Source organism: Galendromus occidentalis, unplaced genomic scaffold, assembly GCF_000255335.2.
Source record: "Galendromus occidentalis unplaced genomic scaffold, Mocc_1.1 scf7180000077284, whole genome shotgun sequence".
NCBI classification, from domain to species: Eukaryota; Metazoa; Arthropoda; class Arachnida; order Mesostigmata; family Phytoseiidae; genus Galendromus; species Galendromus occidentalis.
In genome coordinates, this window is record NW_003805272.1 from 12,816 (window position 1) to 35,889 (window position 23,074).

A 23,074-nucleotide genomic window follows, 5' to 3' on the forward strand; every position below is an offset into this window, starting at 1 on the left:
CTGGGGCAATTTCCAAGGTATGAGGTTTTCTCTGTCGATTTCGTTTTAGAATTCCCGCTCTCCACCTCACGCGCGGAGTTCGCTCCCGTGCTGATGACTTTTTTTTGCGTATTCGATGCCGAACCAGATGTGGTCGCTGGCAAGCGGCTGGCCGCGACGGGCTGACGAGGTTGCGTGCGTGGAATTATCCGACCTCAGAGGCTAGCGAAGCATCGATAAACAGGTCGAAAACGATTCATCGGTTTGCTTTGATAGCCGAATCAGTGTCCTATAGGCAGACCTTGCTAGACGCATCTGATTTTAGCCTAAAGTTCTCAGGAGATCGAACTCGAGAAGTTCCTCGACTGGAGCGTGAGCTGTTAGCATCAAATTCTACACATATGAGGGTATGTCGTTGCCATGACATCCGAATCGAGTGTGTACTCGGCAGGCTATCGGCGCACTTACCCCTCGAGTTGGGCCCGTGTCGCAGCTCCGGTGGAGCTCCATGTTCCTAACTATGAGCTCGCATCAGAGCCTTCTGGAGGAAATCGACCGTGAGCAGCGCTTCAAGTAAGTTAGTGTATCTCCTTCAGTCGGATGGTCTCCGATCCGCCTTGAAGAAGTATGCAGTACAGGTGGCTCCGAAGAAGTGGTTCTCGTAAAGAGTCAGGATTATTCCATCTCGTGCCGGGATCAGAGCCCCCATTTCGGTGATTGCTTGCAAAGATTTCCGAGTGAACTACTAAGCTCACTGGGCTATTGTGCGTTGGTACAGATCCGGGCGGGCGATTTGCCCCACTTTGTTCAAAGTCTGGTCGAATGGAGCGAGGGCAATGAAAGTTCGAACGAGTTGAGAGAGGTCTGCCCGATCCGAATCTCCACCTGTGTGCCGTTTTTTCAATAATTCTCCTCTTAAAGGCATGTACTTGAACAATCACTGAAGGACCTGGAGCATACTGTTTGTCAATTAGAGGAGAGAAGCGGGAACCCTGACGTGAGCGAATGGCAGCTCCGATACACAACTCAGGTTTGTGTCCCGGGGCACGGACTGAAAATCTTCATGGCAGGATAATCGAAATATTAGTGCTCGGCTGGTCGGATAGAGCGAGCAAAGGGATCCTTTATTCAGAAGCTCGGGTTTCTCTCGTTCACAGGTAGAACTGAATCACCATCTGGATCAGCAAAAAGAATGGCTCCGAGGACAGGTGGAATGCCAACAGGGCCGACCATTTATTGGCTCAGCAGAGCTCGACCTTGATTCTTTTTCGGAGGTCAGTCCTGGAACCAATTGCGAGTCGATGGAGCGTCTATCCAAGCTTATTCCAGCGTTATGGCGGACTCAAGGGAGGACGGGGGCCAGCAAGAGGGCCTCCGGCCATCCAATCGAACGGGCTCCCGGAATGCCCACGTCCGTTTGACCCCTTTTCCTGCTGCTCCTTGTTCCCCGAAAATACATCTACAGTAAAAGCTCGTAATAAAGACCCCCATTACAACGAATTTCTCGGTACAACGAACAAGGAATTTCCCCTCCTTTGGCCAGCTCGCCTGAGGAATAGTGTTGAGCGGCATTCGTTACAGCGAAAACTCGGTACAACGAACCAGTTTCGTCGGTTTCTCCGTGTTCGTAGTAACGAGCTTCTACTGTATCTCGCGAATTTCGAAGGGGAGGCGGGAACCGTCGTTTGGAAATCCGCTGTAGTGATCCCCCGCACACGGATTTGGCGAGAAAAACGATCGCATCTGGTCAAGAGCCGGGGAGAGAGTTAAGGAGACTTTTGGCAAAGGAGTGCTTAGAGCTTACGGAATTGTGATTGAAATTCTCAGGCTCAGTTGGCAAGATGCTTGAGGCAACTGGAGAAAGATAGGGATAACCTCCGAAGCGACGTTCGCGATCTCGAATGGAGGTTGGACCAGGTGAAATCCTTTCCTTCGACCATCGATTGACTTCATTCATTTCGATGAATTCATGGAGAGTCGCTATATGTCTGTTGCGAGGACAGACCTCGGCAAGTAGTATGGTCTATATTCTAACGGATTCATATCAATAGGAATCGAAGGCCTTCCATAAATTCGATGAAACCCGGAAGGCATACCAAACTGAAATCCGAGACGCGATGACGAACCTCGAAGCTCTTCGATCCCGAGTGAAAATGATATCGAATGACTACGTAATGTTCAGCAAAAGGAAGTGAGTATGTCCCTCATTTCATGATAATCCAACCTTTTGAATCCATCGCTTCAAAGTCCCCTTGTACTGAAAAACATGTCCGACTTTCCAGGGGGAACATTCTGCCAAATCAGCGTGTCCTTGATCCGAAAAGGGGGCCTATAAGGAAAATCGCAGCCGTTCGCAGTCTTCCGAAACTGAACAGCGGACATCATGATCGCACCTCTGGCCATATGAGTGAATAGTGCGGGAAGGAGGCGATACTGGCGGAAGCGAGCGGCACCGGGTATCGGGAACGATCACGGCCTGGACTCCGCGGCCTCGATGCGGACTTATGAGAGCGATGAGGAAGAGAGGGCCGAGCACCGATATTGCATGGGTATCAGACCGGGATTTTCAAACTTCGCTTTTTCCATTCACAGAAGAATGAAAGGTCGAGCTCTCAGTCGGAATGAAGCGAGAACTACAGGCTGAACGGAGTGGGGGACGATTCTGGCGAAGAGATAGGGACGGCGCGAAGATGACCGACACAGTTTTTCTTATCGGAGCCCATTTCCGAGGATATCCCTGCGACCAAAAGAAGTCGAGCCACCGTAGATTGAGACATTACGCCCGGGACTTTCGCGAAGCAGAGAATCGTTCACCCAGATTTGTTGTGAATATACGAACCGGCATCATTCTCAAGAATAAAAGAGCCGTCGCGAACTTCTTCTTCGGTGCCCTGTTGACTTATCCACGACTCCATCACGGGATCTCCACTCTCAGTCGAGCTCTCCGGTGGAGTGGCGATATGACGGCAGCCCCGAGGAGCATCGATGAGGTCTCCTCTTCGCTTCCAATTATCCAGAGAAGCTCCGCGCGGGCTCGAAGTCGTCAGATCGGAAATTGAATACCGTTCAGAGGGACACGGACGCCCCAATCAGGGGTCCATCGGAAACGGCTTGAGACCACAATGACACCCGACAATCGACGACAGATTAGTCGCCGAGTAATCTGAGATGATAGAATGACTTTCAGTTTTACAATCAGTTCTTGTAGGTCTGCTCCCATTGTCAGAATCAGCATCAGCACCATTTGGCTGCTCCAGGTATGATAGATCGAGCCCTGGGAAATGTTAGGGACTTTCTCTCCAGGCAAAACAGCGCTTCCGGAGTCGAATCGAGACACACACCCCAGAGAGTCCTTCGGGAAATTGAGGAAGAAATTGAAGAGCCGTTCTGCTCAGCAACACTCTCCTTGTTCCTCTACGTTATCCCCCGAGCTATCCTGATCTAGAGAAAGAACCGGATCATCGATCTTACAGAAAGCCGCGCCGCTTTCGCACCCGCGGCTTCCTCGTGTATTCTAAATGAACTCAGCTGGGTGAAAATTCTTCGTAAAAGCCTTGCCGAGTGACCGGACTAGCGCTCTCGCAAGTATTCCTCGAATAAGTCAAAAAATCATCGATACCGCATACGCTCCCATCACAGTCCTCTCTCGATAAGTAACACTCATTCAGCGCTCAAAACATTCCGAGTAAAACCCCTCGGTCGACAGCGTTGTGCATCTCGATCTTGTCTGCTATGATTGTGAGATAATGTCCAGACAATCATCCTCATCTTTTGATTAGTTTGTATTATAAGTGAGTATATCTCGCGCGTGGCGGCGGTGGAACTAGAGAGGAATGTTTCCGTGTTTCTTAGGTGGATTGCTCAACTTCTTGTCCCTCAACATATTCAGGTCCCGACAGATGCGCATCCGAGTAGAGTGCGGCTCAATTATATCGTCGACAAAGCCTCTCACCGCTGCCGAGAAGGGATTAGTGAATTTGTCGATGTACTCCTGCTCGTATCTAGCAACATTGTCTGAACCTCGGTAGAGGATCGACACCGCGCCCTTGGCGCCCATGACTGCCACCTCGGCCGTGGGCCACGCGTAGTTCACATCACCCCTGAGATGTTTCGACGACATAACGTCATAGGCTCCTCCATACGCTTTTCGCGTGATGATTGTCACTTTGGGGGCGGTGGCCTCCGCGTAGGCGTACAAAAGCTTAGCTCCGTGGCGAATGATACCGTTGTATTCCTGAGAGGTTCCCGGTAGGAATCCCGGCACGTCAACCAACGTCACGATGGGGATATTGAAGGCATCGCAGAAACGGACGAACCTCGCACCCTTGACGGACGAGTTGATGTCCAGACAACCCGCAGCGTACTTGGGATTGTTGCCCACGATGCCGACCGTTTCACCGTTCATGCGAGCGAAGCCACAGACGAGATTCTTGGCGTAGTTCGGCATGATTTCGAAGAAGTCTCGGTCGTCCACGAGATCCAGGACCACGTCGATCATGTTATAGGCTTTGGTCGACTCCAGCGGAACCACAGAATCCAAAGAGTAAGCGGGGCGGTCCCACGGATCGCTGCACTGGCGTCGAGGAGATCCTTCTCTGTTATTCAGCGGGAGGAAATCGTAGAGTCTTCGGAGTTGAATCAGTGCATCGACGTCGTTTTCGAATGCTCCGTGAGCGACCCCTGAAGTGTGCGTGTGTGTCTTCGAACCACCGAGCTGCTCTTGCGTCACGTCCTCGTTCGTAACGGCTTTGACCACGTCGGGTCCCGTGATGAAAAGGTACGAGGTGTCTTTAACCATGAACACCAAATCCGTCATCGCCGGCGAATAAACAGCGCCGCCCGCACAGGGTCCCATGATCACCGAGATTTGGGGAATGACGCCGGACGCTGTCACGTTCCGTAGGAAAATGTCGGCGTAGCCCGCGAGCGATTCGACCCCTTCTTGGATCCGAGCCCCACCGGAATCATTGAGTCCGATCACCGGAGCGCCCACCAGCATTGCTTGGTCCATGATCTTGCAGACCTGTAAGAGAAACCCTCTAATGAACGATAAGGGTCTTCCGTAAAACGGCCATGAATTTGGAGGATTTCATCCTTTCCAATTCCGCTCTATCCAGCTCATGAGGGTTAGGATCCACACCTTTTTCGCATGGACAGAACTGAGCGATCCACCGAACACCGTGAAGTCCTGCGAGAAAACGAACACTTTCCTGCCATGGATCTCGCCGTGTCCCGTCACCACGGAGTCACCGGCGAATTTCTGTTTTTCCATCTCGAAGTCTGAGCAAGTGTGCTCCATGAATTGATCGTATTCGGTGAAAGACCCAGCATCCACGAGGAGACGGATTCTCTCTCGAGCTGAGAGCTTTCCACGTTTGTGCTGAGCCGCGATCCGCTTCTCACCTCCACCGAGAAGAGCTTGAGCTCTTCGATCTTCGATTTCTCGCTTCACTTTCAGAGTGTGAGCCACACTGCACCATTTGACATGAAGGGCCTGCGCGCGGACCAGAGACGGCCATCGCAAGCGAGACAACATCATGAGCTCTTCCTAGACGCCACCGAACGAGAAGAATATTCGAGGGAAAATCTCTTAGCCCCGCGGTATCTCTTCCGAGACTATCTGCAACCAACGGATGTCAGCCGCTGTCTCGGGAAGGGAAATCTTCTCGCGTACCGTTGGAACTTCTCGATGCTCCCTGATAGAGCTAGATTCCGATCTAGTTGGGGTAACGAGTGAACACTCGAGGTTGGTCGCTAGCTCAAGGTGTCAACATTGGTCCATGCGTTGACAACACCGGATAGACTCCAAAGAGCAGATCAGGAAACACACGGTGAGCGTTTCAGGCAACCGTCAGCAGTCTTCTGTGTTCGAATATAACGTGTGAGTTGAGTGCTTATATACGGATCTGATCCGGTAGTGAGGGCTAATCCCGAGAGAAGCACGATGAGAGAACATGGGTTCTAGAGTACCTGGTCGTTGAGCAACCCCCCTTGGGGTGGGCTCCCTCGGGTTTCACTCAGAGCGACTCTATCTAGAGGATCCGTCTCTCGCCATTTCGAAGTCTTCTCCATTCAGAGAGAGGGAGGTCAGCGAAACGTTTCGATACCCTGGGAGAACTCATGACGGGTGACAAGCGGAGCCCTGCGGGTCTGCCAAAGGGTTTCCTTGTCGATTATTATCGCACTGGAGTCATGGGTCGCGGGTGGCTTTCATCGGGACGAGCTCGGGGCGGGAGCCAGCTATCTCCAGCTGCGCAGCCTCGGTACCTGTAGGAATCTCAAGGTGCTCCCGAGTGCATGATATCTGACTGAAAAAGCGTTCAGTGCCCTGGATGTTACCCACTTGCTCATTCTCTTCATGCCTTGTGTGCCTCAGACAGAGTGATGTTCAAAATGGAGCTCACAATTATACTCCACTGCTTGTGGTCGCCGAATCGTTATTCGAAATCCGATGAAATCAAATCCGAGGAACACACCTCTGCCTGCACCGACGAAGGTGATTCGATTGTTCCCGCCTCTGCGAGTGGCGCTGTCATCTGCGCGGCGGTACACGTCGCTTCGGTGGCGTTGTGATTCTCCGAGAGACGAGCCCTTCGACTCTCTCATTCATCGGTGAGAAACCAACTCTGTACCCCCATAGTGACTTCACACAGCGGGTATTCCACGATCAGCTGTTTCTCCGTTCATCGGTGGGGTTCAGGGAGTGGAATATATTCTTCTGAGAGGCTCCACAGGTCATAATCATGGAAGTACTGAGACCGCTGGCGAGCCTCGTACTACCCGGCAAATGTTTCGATTCGATCTTGCTTGATTGGAACTTCGGAGACGGTGAGTCAGATGATGTCGGCTATCAAATGGTTCTCGAGGGAAGTTTTCGCTCCCATCATGATAATGTTTCCGATAAAAAAAACCTGTGGCAGCGTATCGGATACGATTACCGAGGGCTCCGTCTGCGCTTTTGACAGGAGCTTACTCTAACCGATGCCGGAAATCGACGGGGAGGCTCGGATTGGATCAAATTCCTTTCCTGGAGATCCCGTAGCTTTCCCATGTTGACAGCGGCGCTGATGCGCCGACCGTCGTTGCCGGCATACTATCCCCAAGAGTATGAGCCCCTCTATGGGACAATGGGCTCGATCCGTTCCCATGGGACTCTTTTCGTACACGGAATCTTTCACCAGCCGGATTTTTCCGCATATGCTCCGCGTCGAAACAAAATGGCTGTGCGGCGAATTATTGCATCGGCTGTCGGAAGGAGCCTGAGTAGAGACATTCGTATTGCAGCGGCCTGTCTGAAGCTCGCCCTCTCCAAATGCCTCGGATATGGTATGATCTTGGGAGGGTCTCTCGTAAAACTGCCCCAAATCCTGAAAATATTGAACGCCAAATCCGCCACCGGTCTTTCGGTCGCTGCGGTGATTTCCGACCTAGCCGGCGTTACGGCAACAACCGCCTACAGTTTCGCTCAGAAATTCCCCTTCAGGTAAGTGAGGAGCTCTCCCCTGAGTCTGAACCTTGGCTCGGTTCCTCGAGCTAATCTATGGTCCATGATTGGATCGGGAAAAAATATTCACTCTAATAAACTATTCGATTACAGCGCCTACGGTGAAGGTGCGTTTCTCATGCTGGAGACAGCACTCATCCTCCTGCTCGCTCTGCATTATCAGGGACGAACGCTGATGGCCGCAGTGTTCGCGTTAATATACTTTACTGCCTGTTTCATCAGTTTCTCAGATACGCTCCCCATGGGAATTCTGTGGTGGGGGCAGGTTCTGGCGGCTCCGACCGTCATATCGGGAAAGGTGAGTTCACTAGACGCCCGTGGAGGATATCCGGGCGGGATGTTGTTTGAGCAGCCCGCACTCAGAGTACGGAGCGACGATGGGCCGAATCGACTCGCGGAGAGAATTAACTCCATGTTCACGGGCGACTCCATGGTGTGCTCTAATTTGATTATTCTTTCCTTTCAAGCTCTGGCAGGCTCGCGAAAACTTCTATGCCGGTCACACCGGTCAACTTTCGATGATCACCATGTCTTTGCTGCTCTTGGGGTGTCTAGCAAGGATCTTCACTTCAATAACTGAGACGAACGATCAGATCATGATTCTTTCCTACGGTTTCGCAGCCTTGGCGAACGCGTTGCTCGTGATTCAAATCCTAATTTACTGGGAAGCGACCGATAAGATCACCAAGACGACTTCGAGTAAAAAGAAAGAGTAAACATTTAGGGCGTCTCGTGAAGATTTCCTACGCACGAGACTTCGAATCAGAGGATGGCGTTTGAATTTAGAGTCACTGAAAACTATTCCGATCGGAAGACTACGAGTGGAAAGTCTCAGGTGTCGATGACTCAGTCAGTAAGATTTCAACTCAACGCACCGCTCGACGATTCGAGGAGATACAATCGAGAGTCTAACTGGGAGCTCGAACGTAGCTTGAAATCGATGTGGAAACCCTGTATAATAGCCATGAGTATTCGGATCTTCTCTCGGGATCCTCATGATAGTCAAAATCGTCGGCTCGGCCTGGGACACGACCATTCAATTTCGGTGAGAGGAATTAGTTTTTGTTTTGGAAGAGATTATTATATGAATTAGAGAGCAGCGATGTCTGCGCTATAGCTTTGTCCCACCTAGAGCAAGACACCCTTCAGGAAACCTGCTGCGCAGGACTCTGAAAAGTTGTTTGAATTATTTGATGTTGTTGGACCCTCTTCGAGAGTCAGGAGTAAATAAATGGATGGTAGAAGGGCTATCTCAATCGATAACTTCATCCCAAATTAGAGGGAGGAGCCTTGAAAATGGCGGGGAGGTCGTTCTGAGAGATTTGGGACATGCTTCCGCGCGAAAAAAGACTAGATCAGACCTACAGGGTTCAAGAGAAGAGTCGGTGACCACACATTCAAGTCGATTTATTGTCAAACCTATATTGAAGTATTTCAACCTTAACGCCTCCCTTTGAACTTGGTTTTCTTCATTTTGAGATCTTTCTGTCCGTGATGCTTTCCGGAGTCTCTTTTGAATCTCTTCCCTGTTTCTGCTCCTTCCTCGTCATCGTCTGCTTGTTTGTTTAAACTGCAATGGAGGAACGCAAATCATCGCTCGTTACGGGATTGAACGTTGGAAACTGTGATGCATCCTAAGAACCTCAGTCGCTCAACACACCTCTTTATGGATATCAGGGCTTTGCCTTTGTTCCCTAAGGCCGTCTTCCATTCGTCATCGGTCCCTTTGATGGAGTATTGATCAAGGTTGAGTTCCTTCAGAAGATCCTCTTTCTGTTTTCGTTCAAACTTCGCGGCGCCTTCTTCAAGGTCGCGTTTTAGACTTTTCTTGAGCGGTTTCAATTCGCTTCCGTCGGCAGTCTAGGGGTCGAAGAGTTATGAATTATTATCACCCCAAACACATCAATGAATATAATTGTGGGAACCACCATGTTCGTGTCGGGAGAGTCGTCCTTCCGCTAGACGCAGTATTCTCGGATCTGTATGACTTGCCTTCGCATCACCGAAATCGGCCTCCACAATTCTCTGCTCCTTGAGTTGTTGGAATCTGGTGAGGAACTTCCGCATGGTGCGATTGAAGAGGCCTACGAGTGAAATCGAAGCTTAAAGCCATTTTCTGATCCGCGTATCGCCGAGACGGGGGTGTTTGCGAACTCTCTGGCCGGCGTGAGACTCGGTGCGTACTCACCCAAACACTGGACGCGGTCGATGTCCAGATCCTTCGCTATGTCGTCGACAGATCGGTGCTGCAGTCCCACAGCCAGCAGAATACACTGTTGCACCAAGGAAATATGCATGTCTCCCATATGTCCCAGGAAGTACCATTTCGCCGCGATCGGTATCATGTCCATCACCAGATGGTAGTCCGCAAGGTTCCCGCAGTACTGCTCGAGTCGTTTGACATCGTGAACACTGAATTCTCTCTCCAAATCCTCTAGGGTCAAGTCAACGGTCGTTGTATGAACGCTGTTCACGATAACATTCGAAGCGAGTTTCGACTCCAAGCTACGGAGTTGGAAACCCAGGAGAGCGCTGAAGCGCTTCCGGAAGTCTTTGAAGAGCAGCGACGTCCAGGACTCATCGTGCAGAGACTTGACCTGAAAAAAAAAGTGAATGGGGGCTCTGGTGGATGTTTCGGAAGTAGAGAAAGAAGTTTCGATCTCGCTCCGGGGCGGGATGCCTTGACTCGGATGTTTCCGGATCGACCAAAATCGAGGAAAGAAAGTGAGCATCATGACATACCACAATACAAGAATGTTCTCCCGTAAGCTCGTTAGGTGTTTGCCTGACGTAAACTGGAACGTAGCCGAGCGACTTCCAAAACCGGAACAAGTTGTTGGTCAGACCGAAAGAGACACCGATATAGTCTAATTGACGAGGTTGGAACTCCTCAAGTTTCAACAAGAGCGGTGGAAGAGATTTCCTGGGCTCGATTATTTCGTTCAGTAGGTCGGTGCCGGAATCCGTGATCTCATCCATGGCCGTCGGGTTCGTGGGGTCGGTTTCGGAAAGACTCGGATGGTAGCCTGCAATCGAAGGATTCCGAGGTCGATGCTTCCGTGACGAAATCTGCCTAGGATTCGAGATTCTCGACAAGGCTCTCTCTGATACCCTCGAAGTAGTTACCTTGATAAAACTCAGCCAAAAGCTGCATAGCTCTCTTTCCATAGCCCATTGATTGGTAATCCGGATGCGTTGCAATCCTTACAATCCGCGCCCCTGAGTACTTGGCGAAGTTCGCATCCTGGAATTGCTGCGCTACGGTCCATGGGATCAAATCACCCGATGGTTGTTGATCTCGAGACAGGTGATAATTCGCAGACTCCGAAGAAATTCCGCCCTCGTAACACAATTGAATGACACAGAGTACTTGCGGGAGTTTCGAATCTTGTACCGGCCCAAGAAGAACGAAAATATGGTGAGCGGGAGCGTCAGAAAGCAGCTGGAGATCGTTCGGCGAGTTCTTATAGTGGGACGCGACGTAGAGACCCACGATCTCCTGAAGGAACATCTCGGAGACCTTGTGGTAACTGAACAGAGAGTCCCTGTTCACGTAGTAGAGTTGACAGTCGTTCGGCGGAGGACAACCGGCCCCTTTGAACTGTTGTCCGATGCTGGCGTCGAAACAGAGGAGTTGGTTCAACCATTTCTCACATAGATCGCCGGGCTTGTACCGGATGGATTCTTCCATCTGGAATTCCTTCAACGAGCGAGACGAACTATCGGCTCCAGCTGTCACCGAATCCTTGCGGAGCTGTGCTATCAGCTTCAAGCTCAACGAGCGACCCGTCCCCTCGTAGCCGTTTATCGTCGACGAGAGGAATACCATGTAGTTCCCCATGAGGTTCTTCACGACCGGCAATGGTATGGCGGCTGCCTCGTCGATCACGAGGAGTTCGGCTTGCGCAGCGTATTTATAATCCTGGGGGTGGATATACTGCACAATCTGGCGGGGTTGGCCTTGTTGATGCATGACGATTCTAACAATGCTCTTCTTAAACTCCGGGTTTGTACTTTGCACAACGTCGAAATCGATGTGTTGTTCGTATTTCATGACGTCGAAGCCCTTCACGATGAATTCGAAGACTGTTTTCAAATTTTCAGGAGAGGGCGCTGTCACGAACACGTTGCAATACCTGCGGAAGAACCATCGAGTTTTTGAACTCTGTCCTTCTCAGAAGGCATTCCGAATTTGTTCGACTCGAGGGCTTAGCTCGGAGATCCTCCGAATGCAGTGGAGATATTCACCCTGTCGCTATGGCTGCGGCTATCGCGAGGCCCAAGGATGCTGATTTTCCTCGACCTCTACCGGCTGTTAGTGCAACGGTGGCCTTCATGCTTTTCTCCGCGAGGACGTCCAGCATAAGCATTAAGGCCTGGATCTGTGACGTGGTCACGCACAGGTTCACTATGGGTGCTACAGGGGCTTCAGATAGCGAAGATTTCAAATCTGCGAGCTCCGAAGCCTTCTCGTCGGAGATTTCAGATGCATCGATCGGAGTGATGTCAGCTGCTTTCGAAGAGAGTGGTAAGATGTTGAGCTTGTCATCGACGACCTGGAAATAGAACTCTGGCTGAGGAATTCCTCCGGCCTGTACCTTGCGCTTCCGGAATGGAGATCATTGTTCGAGCTCCAAGATATTCCAGAGATATGTTTCCTTACCAAACAATCTGCATGATCGGCTAGCGAAAGTAGGAATCGCTCGTTGAATCGATTCACAACTCTCGTGTGAACCTCCGTCCTGTACCGGGAGTGGACATCCATCGTCATTGTATACAGCTGTTTTAGTGAGTCGACAGTATGCAGAAGTATACAGATAATGCCACCGCCTTCGACGGTCTCCACGGTTCTCGCGAGGATGTTCGGGGTCATGGCCTCGAAATCCTGGAGAACGAGCATTCCTGGAGGCGAATCAGCAGTGAATGTCTAAGTTCTAGATTATTATCTGCGTCGTACCGGCAGAAGTCTGAGGCTGGAAAAAATCACTCACCGAAGGTTTGCCCGAGGATCTTGTGCGTTTCATGATAGTACGTGTATCGTATTTGTGTAGACGAGACGAAAAGCTCGAAAGGATCCTGCTCATTGACGTCCATGGTTCCGTTTCGCACCTTTTTCTGAATTTCTTTCATTCGTTTCTGACGATGTGTGGTGAAACCGAGATTCTTCTTATAACACCATAAAACACTCGGTCGTGCCTTGACAACGCTCTTACTGAGCATGTGATGTAGGATGACAACCTGTGAGGCGAGGAATTCTCGTTAGGGAGGTACCAGAGCTTCGATACCGGAGATTCCTGCATAAGAATGAAAACGGGGCGAGCAACAAGTTCTAAATATCAAAGTTAGAATCAAGACTCTCCCTGACTCTCGAGGGCGATCTGGTGACTCCAATTCGGAAAAGTTACTCACCTGCTCTCTGGCTTTGGGTCCGACGATGAGAAACATGCTCCGCTGTTTTTTAGCCACTCCATTCTGAATCAAGACTCGGATCCTATTATCGATCTTCTTCCTTTTCATCGTAGCAGAGCCCGTGGACTCTTTCTTGTCCACACCCATCTCCACGACGTGAAACTTTCACTCTGGGGATCAGATCACTTGGTATAAGCCTTTCCGAACTGTTCGGAATGAGTTTCCCCTCTGCCTGTTCGATTGCACAAACCGCGCTCACTCACAATCAGTCCGATGTTGTGTCTCCGCGAGGAGGGAGCTATCAACACACGTGCTTCAAAGCCGGGAATACAAACAGAAAATGATGACGCTGATCTCTCCAGACCCTCGGGCAGGGCGTTTTGAAAGCTGAAACAGCTGGCGCTCCGCGAACAGCTGGTCTCGGAATTCCCGCATATCGGACTCCAAGGGATCTCCGCGCAGATTCACCACAATAGCCCCACGGACTGGGCATGATCCGAGTCTCTCATTCGGAGGCCTTCCACACCCTCTAGAATCTCCACTCCTCTCTACAGGTTAGATCGCTCGCTGATGACGCGCTTAGATCGCGCCGCGGCACAGGCCTGTGCCCGGCTTGTTATTGACGGTGGCGTGAATAAAAATCAGCTGATGTTATTTTGGTCAGAGTGTGAGGGCCACTTCGTGTCTCTTCTTCTCTCTAGCATCCTCGGTTACTTGGAATCGCCGCATCCCCGGGAGGAGAACTCCTGCATAGAGTCTGAGGAATCTCATCGAGGATTTCGGAATATGCGGATACCCCTCACCAAGTAACGCGAATCTCCACGGCGTGATCGGTCGCCGCCGAAGTGCAATCTTGGCCTTCCAGGTGAGCTCACAATTTCCCCCCGGCCGGTCCTTGAGATAACGAAGTACTCGGAAACCAAATCGAGGAGGGTATTCTGGCCCGCGTAAATCCTCGGCGAGCGGGAGTTTCGCTTCTAGGCTGGACGCTCTGCTTTGGAGCGATCTCTAGCTCTCAGGAAACGCTCAGCTGTCGAGAACATAGAGCATGATACCTGTCGTAGATCGAGCGCGTCCGGCCACGGATACCCTCGTGGAGCGCGCAGGTCCCAGAGCTTCACCCGTCTAATCCATTAATTCAAAAAGAAACACGAATTCCCCTAGGCGTTCCGGCCATCCATCAACATCATGAGTGGCATTGTTTCGTGTAGCCTCCGATATTTCACCGGTACGTCGACGATGCGCTTCTCGGGCCTTACATATTCTGTACATATCTCTGATTTATTGCATTGAGTGTTAGTACCATGATTCCTACCTACCGCTAAATTCGAAATTCATCGTGTGGGATTTGCGTTATGCGGACTACGTCGCCTTGGTCGTAGCGGAGCTCCTTCCAGTCTCATGTACCTCGCTAGGGCGGCATGACTCGCCGGCAGAATACCTCGCGGGAATGTCTCAATGGGCATCGATCCATTTCCCCAATGGGGATGCTCTCCGAAGTAGATCTCCTCCTCAGAAGCAGAGTCGGCACCACGGCTCAGGTCCTGTGATCACCACTGAAGATCCGATGGATGTTATGAATAGTGTCTCGAAGGCGGAGGTTTCTTCGACCTTCGACGGGCTTTAGCGAACTCCTGAAGGACTCGTGATCATCTGTCCCTTAGTCTGATATCGTTCAATGCATGTTGGGCATTTTTGATCCTTGCCTCTCCCATCAACTTACAGAGGCCATGTCTCTGGGCATGCGAATTCCGCATTCCGCGGACCCCTGACCTCTGCTATGAACGTGCGATGACTTTATTTGCGCTGGCGCTCAAGGCGTGCGACGATGGAGAAATAGAAAGAAAAAATCATCCCTTGTTGGTTCCCGTGGATATCACCCGAGCCGAGAGGAATCTGTGACTTGCCATCGTCCGCAGTTTTAAAAACTTCTACAGCGATTTCAACGAGCCGTTTGACATTGGTGAACTCGACAACAAGCACTTGGAATCGCGTGTTCAACTTCCCTCTTCCTTGATTCGGAATCGACATTTTGTTTGCCTTGGCCGCGGATTTTCGTTTCAACTTCTTCGCTTCCCTTGGGCGCGTAATACGATCTTGTCCTGTCTAGAATATCGTTGGGAATCATTTACCTGAATGACTCCACTAGTGGTCCATGCTCACGAAAGTCGATGACGGAACTCTCTTCGATATACTGATCTGATTCGGACGCATCCGATGTCCTCCGCCTCCGCCAACATGGCGTAATAAGACCAGCTCCAGAAGCTCTGCCTCTGGAATCACGTGCGTCCGCTATCGATTTCGTATAGAAGCCATCCGATGCCTTCGTTTTCTCAGAGCGACGCCGACGTGGTGGCGATAGTCACCGAGAAGAACCACCAGCTGATTGTGACTTATCGACCACGTAGTTAACAGACTTCGGAGGCAGCTCGAGTGCTGGAGATAAAAGTGAGCGAATATGGCTCCATAAGATTTTCTGTTCCCCCCTTCTGCCCGACTCCGGTTCCTCGCTAGAACCATCTCCTTCAACGGCTCCTCGTGTTCATCATTCAGAAGCGGCCATCATCTTGTTCGGAACCAATTTCATGAATTACGTTCCTTCAGCGGTGACTTCAAGGGCGAGATATTTTTTATTTCATCTCGGTGGCTGTGTTTCTCATCCATTCCCACCAATGACTCCATGCCCTTACACACGAACGCAAACAGACTCTTTTGAAGCCTCTTACCAGAGACAGGCCGCCTGGTCAGACATCTGGTGGGATGGAGTGTCGGCCGGCACTCACATCCAAATAGGAACCTTGAACTCAAAATACTTTCAAGAAATTCTGAACTGGTCGGGATCGTCCTTATGTTACACGATCAGAAGCCTGGCGCGTCCAAAAAAGCAAATCGTACCGGATGCGTCGCGCAAACATCATGATGGTTGGAATTGCGAGGAGCCGCGGGATTGAAGTACATTGAAATCTTTGCCGAGATATGAAATGTTGCTCTCGCATTCTGATTTCTCTCGAATTGCCCAAATCCGAATCGATTAGGAAGCCAGAAAGCTTCCGAAAATAACAGGAATGAGAGTCAATTTCTTAAAACGAGCGTGATCACTAATTCCATATCTTCGCGTGCCTCCAGATTTCAAAAACTTATGAACTTACTCCATCTCTTCTAAATATATTAGAAAGAACAAAAGTATGCGTGGGAACCTGAGTTTTGTAATCACCACCAACGACTTAAACAGCCCGTGGATAATTTTCTCGGTGCGAGGGGCGCCGCCGTTTGTAAATTACATTTGTTTTTGATTCTTTCGTAAATACTTTACTCGAGAGGCGGAGAATCCCGTCCGTGCCTCATGATCCTTCCCGTGGAGCGAAGTTTCACTTCTGACTTTGCCGAAATTCTCGGGAATTTACATCAGGAGAATACTTTGAAATATGAAAGACACCATCCTGACTAAGTGTGAAGAAGAAAAGGAAGCGAAGACGACGAGGGAAATGAACTCCCCAAGAGCAAACATCGAGCGCTATCTGCGAAAATCACACCTCGGGGTACAGCAGTCCTTGATACTTCGCCTGATGGGTGTCGAAGCGCCTTTCGCCGATATTATTCGAAAGAGCATATTCCAGCAGCGAGAGCATCGGGAAGCCTGTTTGCGGGTCCACCTCACCGCAATATCGCCTGGACCGAAGCAGGCTCGCCGCGTTTCTTCTTGTCTTCTTTGGAGTCTGCATCTTCCGATGGCGCCTCCGGCATCGGTCTCGGAAAGTGACGATTTTCTCATCTAATACAAATATCAGGAGAAAAGGTTCGATCCACTGCCGGCATGGGAGGAGTTTGCGGGCGTGGACGGAATTCTCGCGCCATAAATTGATGAGCGTCTTCCACCGGATACAACTCCGATATCCAGCTCCCGGAGTTCACCCTCGAATAAGCCCCAAATCTGCCACCGAGATCGGATCGAGGGTCTCTGAAATTTCTCGGAGGAAGTCCCGCGTTCGAGGAACCTCTTGCCTCTTAAAGGCTCGTGTTAGAAGGAGTTTGACACGTGTCAGAAGGTAACTACTTATTGACTCCAACTGGAAGGTTTCCTATCTGATACGTCCCTTATTCGCGGGACTTCCCTGCTGACGAAACTCCCGCATGGATGCCCCTTTGTCGAAGAAATGTTCATACCCCGAAAGAGTATCGATGGGAGCCGTCTCCTTCGCCAGACTTCCTCTCGCTCAGTCTTCGTTTGCCTTCATACGAGCCAGGGAAAGCCGCCATCTGTACCAGCTGTCAGCGTTATTCTGGGATGGCGAACGAAATTAGTGAATGAACACTTGCGCAACTCTTCGGGGGACTCGCACCCACTGCACCCGCTAGGACGATGCGCAGCCAATCTATGACGGATGTTTCGAGCATTCTCGGAAAACCGGGGAAAATTGTGCAGCACGAAGACCACATTATCATTTCGAAAGCGAGCAGCGCTGAGACTGACTGAGTGAGAAGTCGATTCGTCCAATCGAATGTTCTCCGCTCTGTGCTTTCTTGAATGAAATTAGCATCGGCACCTTCTTCACTGAAGTGGCACTATCAAAACGTGGCTTCCACGAGATGAACGAAGCGACTCAGCAGATCTGATGGATGTTTTTTTCAAAACGGAATCGACGTTTCATCGAGAAATGCTTCTGGTTTCATTTTTTTACTCTACTCGTTCGCGGCGGTCCAATTGGCGATGGGATCAATCGATCAATTTGATAAAAGCCTTGATGTGCTTGCGAAGCAATGAATGTCGAACTGTTGTCGACGACAATCGGAACTGTTGACGCGGCTCGTCTGAGAAAATTTTGCAATTGAGTATCTGAATCGAATATCGGCCCGCTTTCCTCAACCTTACAACGTTTCGTAAATATACCGTTGTCGAGCGATTGGGATTTCCCCAGGAAGTGGAGAAGCGTCGCTCCGGGAGTTTCTGGGCTCTCTGATGCACATGTATGCAAGGAAAAGCGCTCCGAGTCTCGGAACCCGGACATCATTTCCAAAGTATCGGAGCATAGCTCGATCGACCCGTATCGACGCTTAGTGTGTGACGCGAGCCGAATATGGGTTGGAAACCAGGAGCGATTGCAGCGACTCGGAGTTGGGAAAGTCGGAGTCGAGCTCGGGAAGCGATGTTCCCGAAATAGTGGCTCCGAGCCTGAATGAGTCCGACACGAGGTTCGATCGTCATAGCGCCGGAGTGAATCCTACGGATCTCCAGGCTCCTCTTAGAACTTGCTGCCTTTGCCGATAGTCGCCCTATTTCGAGTTTGCAGCGCCACTCGGCATCTCGAAGGCGGTTTCCATTTCGGCGCTCCTCTTTCACTTGAGAAGCCACAGTAGACGTTAGGCCTCACGGCCATGGAGTAAACAGCTCCTGTGGGAGCTCCTTTAATCATCTTGTAGTGACGACCAGAGGCGAGTTCCCGTCTTCCCCATAGGATAATTGAACCGGTCGCTCCCGCACTCGCTTCATTCGATCGGATCGCGAGGGATCTCAGTGATTCTCTTTTTCTCACGTTTGATTTCCGTAATTCCCCGCTTCGAATCGATTGGGAGCTCATCGGAATTTTCTCGCTTCCAGCCACCGCGATTCGCCGACGGAGCAGCGGGCTCTCCCTCCAGACCCTCTTCCCCTCCGGAGCTTCTCTGACCTCGGGGCTCCGGGCACCGACAAGCTCCGCGCCTCCCTCGCACGGAACTCCATCCCCGTCCCCTTCGTTGCTGTCAGTGATGTCAACCTCATCGAGGAACAGCTCGTTTTCGGCCGATCATTCCGACATAACTTACCTCACCCAGGAACAGGCCACCAATATCGATGTGGAGCTATTCGGTGATTACGGTTTCACCATCGATCAGCTGATGGAATTGGCGGGCTTGGCGGTCGCCACAGCGATCGCGAAAGCCTACCCCCCACCAAGCAAAGCACCTCCTCCTAAAGTTCTCATCTGCTCTGGGCCTGGAAACAATGGCGGAGATGGTCTGGTGGCAGCAAGGTAGGGCACTTGAGTCGGTTGATCGTGTTCCAGAAGAACGGAGATATTTCCGCGGTCGAATGAATCGTGTGCGCTTGGCGACGCGTCAGATAGACAATCTCTCGCTTCCAGACACCTGAAATGGTTTGGATACGATCCGTGCATTTTCTATCCGAAGCAAACAGCGAAACCGATATTCGCGGCCCTCCGACGTCAATGCGAAGAAATGGAAATCTCGTTCATGAGCTTCCTACCGGATGCCAATCTCGTCGACAACAATTTCACTCTGGCCGTCGACGCTCTTTTCGGCTTCGGTTTCAAGCCCCCCGTCCGACCAGAGTTCGTCGAAGTTCTCCAGAAAATGTGCAGATTCAAGGTATGTTCATATACCGAGATCAGATCCCTCCTTTAAGGTACTGAGACATTACAATCGATGACTCCTTCTTAGTAATTGGAAGAAAAATTGTTCCCGATTCTCCGGGAAGTCGATGCTGCCATTAGGTTGCCGGATAAGACCTCTTTCCCCGATGCTTCATACTGTTACATCGCCTGACCCTAGATGACGTGTCCATTGAATTCAATGAATTTCAATCAATCAAAACGGTGAATCGTTGGTCCTGGTCCGACGGTCCACCAGCCATGTCTCGAATGTATTACGTTTGATTCGTGCATCAACAAAAAAGTTTCGTCATCTCCGGGTACCCCGCGGTCGCGATCAACAAGGATGGCTCCAAGAACGACGGCCCGACTAGTGACGGAAAGACGCGAAGTCGATCACAATTCGGACACGCGTCCGATGCTTCCTTCTGACGTTATACGTTTCCTATCTGGAAGACTACGATTCGAGGCGCTCTCGGTCTAGTGGAGTGAACGCATCACTCAATCAAGTTTTGCTTCTTTTCTAGACACCCATCGTCAGTGTCGATGTGCCTTCGGGCTGGGACGTAGAGACAGGCCCGCATCAAGATTCCATCAAGCCGGACATGGTCGTATCTCTAACAGCTCCGAAAAAAGGGATGCAGAACTTTCACGGGAAGCACTACCTCGGCGGAAGGTACATTCCGGACTCATTGGCAGCGAAATTCAATCTTAAGCTTCCCAGATATCCCGGCACTGAGCTCGTTGTACAACTTGGCTAGACCCCTAAGGAACCTCGTCCACAAGAGTACGAATCATTGCCCCTCAGAATAAACGAAGCACTTGACCTCCGGAACGGAAGTGATCTTGGGTTTCAGCCGATCAGAAGGAAGCGCTCAGAAAGCTCTGTTTGAACAAGCATTGTCGCATCGGCGATCCATCTCTTGCGAAGACAAACATCTGCGGATAATCGGAGAGTCACGGGGAAGACAAGCACACTTTCCTTGTTCGATTCGATCGCTTCCTTGACGGAATTTGTTCCAAGTCCGTACAGACAGCTATGTGTACCTCTGATTCGGTTTTGAGAGCGTTCCTCTTCCGTTCGGAAAGGTTTCGGCTGGACAAGGCCGAGAATTTTTCGCCTATTGAGAATAAAGCACCTTCATCCAGTGATGAGTTCTGCCTTGTCTGCGCATACCGTACATTAGCCATCGAATGAGCCTCAATGTTGCACGAATATCGTGTATTTCTTTTACTTTTTCTCTGGGTGAGCCCGGGTAAGTATGAGCCTCGCGCTCCTCACGCAGGCGACTTCGACCGTGGACTCTGGGAACTCTTTGCCTCATCGAGCTCTGACCCACCGACAGAAAAGACGCTGTAACCACGCCAATCGAAACAGAAGAAGTCCGTAAACGAATATCGGCATTAATAATCGTTGACCGGCACGGTCAGCTGGACAACGTTCCATTCTTCTTGTCCCAAGTGCAGTGTCGGGCCTCGATAACATAATTCTCATCCCATTTTTTTCGTTCTCATCCCGATTTCCGCGATATCGGCTCTGACTGGGGGCGGTGGCAGCAACGGCATCACCGAAGACGGGCCGCCGCCGCCGCTGCTGACCATATTGGCGGTCATAGCGAGGACCGTAGTGGACGTCGATCGAGGGAAAAAGGAGAGATTCTGCTGATGCCTTTACGGGAGCCAATCCCCAACCAGAAATACTTCGCGTCTCAATGGACGTCCGCTCAGCGAGGGGAAAAGAAGAACATTTCACGAGGCGAAATACGGCCGGCCGGCCAGCCATCCGTTCATCCATCTAGCCATCCATCCGATCGGTCAGCCGCGCAACTGTCCAGTGCGGAACCGAACATACACGACCGTTCCTTTCTAACCGAATTCACGGAGGCGAAGACACAGCAGACATTACAGACAAACACGATCTTCCAAAAAGGAATCCTCCGAATCCAAGTTGAAAGGATCACAATCCGATTTGTCAACGGAACAGTGACTGGTTCATTGCCTGATGTCGTTTCCGCCGGAGTGAAAGTCGTTGCCGTCTCGTCGGCTTCCCGCCGGAAGGTCCGGTAGCTATTTAATCTTTGTCCGAGAATTAGGATCAAGAGAGGTTTTACGATCAATCATGCTAAACTAGCGGCTTTGAATGTGTCATTCCTAATCCACCGTTGGAGCGATCTGCGAATAGACGCAAAAAATCACTCGCAGGGACTGGAGCATGCCAACGGAACAGACCTATCCGATCAGTTGATTGCTCGACAGTTCCGAAGCGGAGAGGAATCGAGGCATCGAGCTGCACAGCTAGTCGTTATGCGACGCGGCATGCAGTGTCGAATCCTCAAAGTTTAGCGAAGACCGACGCACGAACGAATATACATCGGGAGCCAATCCATTTCGGAGATATCCCACTGCAACCCAATCGAGGGGACCGAGTCGACGTTTTCTCGACGGCTCCATCGAGTCCCATGAGTTGGGATAGACTCGATCGGTCATCGACGAATAGACGAGGCGAGAACATGTTGTATCGAGACCTGCTCGACTGCTGCGAGCAGCTACGTGAGTGTTCCGGAATGAATTCGCATTCGTGCGCAGAATCGGTCTCCTTCGGGAGTTCTCATTTCGAGGCTTCAATTTTGTGTCCCCGGCTAACGAGGAAAAGCATCACACTCGTGCCGCTGCCGTTGTAACCGCCGCCGACGTCTAGAAGCTCTATGTGGGTCAATACGTGATCCGAGACGCTCTCGGATTCTGGGTGTTTGAGCGTTCGCGGCAGTCGTTTGACAGCGTGTTATTTTATTTCTGAAACGACATCGGCCTTAACCAAGTTAGGGAGCGTCGTTGAAGTCAGTCGAAGCTCCATTTACGACCCGACCAAGCAAGCAGCCAGTCAGTCAGTCGGTACGTCGCGTCGGTCCGACCGACCGAACAGTCATCTCCGTCGTAGCAGACGTCTTCTCCGGCGTTTTTTTTGTGCGTCATCATTTTTCTCTTCTATTTCGTCGTTTTTCCCCGCTGAAAATGAAAGTGAAACAGTCCAGAATGCTCCCCGAGGCACTCCTCGGCTCTTCAGAAAAGCGTTTCCGAAAGTAAAAGGAAACACGGGGAAGGGAACCGCCGTCGGACATCTTCGGGGCTAACAACAACTCCATTCCGTAGAGCGAAAAAGTCGTTCCACGTACGCGCACCGCATAGCTTCGCCGCTGAGCGGGTAGCGCAGCTCAGCGGGTGATTCGGCCCAGCGATCCGTGATTCAATCAAGCCTCCCGAGATCATTCATCAATTATTGAGAGCGGATGCTCATTCCTCAGGGAGCCGAAGTCACCGACGAGATTCCTCAGTAATCAGCACGTCTTGCCATTAGCTAGAACATCTTTCAGCGCTTCTCTTGACTTTTTCTGCTGCAGGGACGTTCCTCCAGGGAGACGAGCCCAAGTTCTGGACGATGCTTACGGAAGGATACAGAGTCTTCATTCGTTCTCCTTCAGGGAGGGTAACGAAGGTCTGCTGTACAAATCTGCTTGCTGAATCCGTCAGACGGGGTAGCGATACCTCTCCTGTGATTCTCTTCCGTCGAACCGAGCGGGGGAGAATTACAGAGACTCATGAGTCGGCTCTGTGATCGACGACTCCGGCAAGTGATTCCCGTGAAGAATTTGAAAAAAAGCTCCGTTCTGAAAGGAAGGCACCGAGCGTGAGGACTCCAGACTTTCTAGCGAAACCCCGGGGCATGACCGACTTACGTCGCGTCTATAAAATCGAGAGGGAGCGGGAAAGTAGACGAACATTGATTCCACTGGCTCCGGCTACCTGCGGGACCATCTTC

At 51.0% G+C, this 23,074-nt stretch overlaps 5 protein-coding genes across 5 annotated transcripts; 3 read left to right on the plus strand and 2 right to left on the minus strand.

Annotated features, from left to right (window-relative positions):
- Window positions 1-487: 487 nt before the first annotated feature.
- Window positions 488-2,394, plus strand: LOC100898462 (coiled-coil domain-containing protein 169). The gene is made up of 6 exons (XM_018639033.2): window positions 488-552; window positions 901-1,009; window positions 1,137-1,253; window positions 1,807-1,896; window positions 2,031-2,170; window positions 2,262-2,394. The coding sequence occupies exons 1-6, from the start codon at window positions 488-490 to the stop codon at window positions 2,392-2,394; spliced, it is 654 nt and encodes a 217-aa protein (XP_018494549.2).
- Window positions 2,395-3,457: 1,063 nt separating this feature from the next.
- Window positions 3,458-5,445, minus strand: LOC100898601 (propionyl-CoA carboxylase beta chain, mitochondrial). Its single transcript, XM_003742100.3, has 2 exons — window positions 5,120-5,445; window positions 3,458-5,002 (listed from the first exon to the last, which is right to left on the minus strand). Exons 1-2 carry the CDS (start codon window positions 5,276-5,278, stop codon window positions 3,803-3,805), a joined length of 1,359 nt encoding a protein of 452 aa, XP_003742148.2. The 5' UTR covers window positions 5,279-5,445; the 3' UTR covers window positions 3,458-3,802.
- Window positions 5,446-6,542: 1,097 nt separating this feature from the next.
- LOC100905621 (mannose-P-dolichol utilization defect 1 protein) lies at window positions 6,543-8,724 on the plus strand. The gene is made up of 4 exons (XM_003742066.2): window positions 6,543-6,807; window positions 7,264-7,462; window positions 7,577-7,781; window positions 7,951-8,724. Exons 1-4 carry the CDS (start codon window positions 6,723-6,725, stop codon window positions 8,197-8,199), a joined length of 738 nt encoding a protein of 245 aa, XP_003742114.1. The 5' UTR covers window positions 6,543-6,722; the 3' UTR covers window positions 8,200-8,724.
- A 150-nt stretch (window positions 8,725-8,874) lies between these two features.
- Window positions 8,875-13,000, minus strand: l(1)G0020 (RNA cytidine acetyltransferase l(1)G0020). Its single transcript, XM_018639057.1, has 10 exons — window positions 12,893-13,000; window positions 12,475-12,721; window positions 12,147-12,385; window positions 11,732-12,039; window positions 10,610-11,619; window positions 10,226-10,509; window positions 9,672-10,080; window positions 9,476-9,567; window positions 9,144-9,343; window positions 8,875-9,053 (listed from the first exon to the last, which is right to left on the minus strand). Exons 1-10 carry the CDS (start codon window positions 12,998-13,000, stop codon window positions 8,924-8,926), a joined length of 3,027 nt encoding a protein of 1,008 aa, XP_018494573.1. The 3' UTR covers window positions 8,875-8,923.
- Window positions 13,001-13,537: 537 nt separating this feature from the next.
- Naxe (NAD(P)HX epimerase) lies at window positions 13,538-20,193 on the plus strand. Its single transcript, XM_018639056.1, has 5 exons — window positions 13,538-13,757; window positions 14,057-14,120; window positions 18,489-18,900; window positions 19,012-19,255; window positions 19,785-20,193. The coding sequence occupies exons 2-5, from the start codon at window positions 14,081-14,083 to the stop codon at window positions 20,016-20,018; spliced, it is 930 nt and encodes a 309-aa protein (XP_018494572.1). The 5' UTR covers window positions 13,538-13,757; window positions 14,057-14,080; the 3' UTR covers window positions 20,019-20,193.
- Window positions 20,194-23,074: the final 2,881 nt, after the last annotated feature.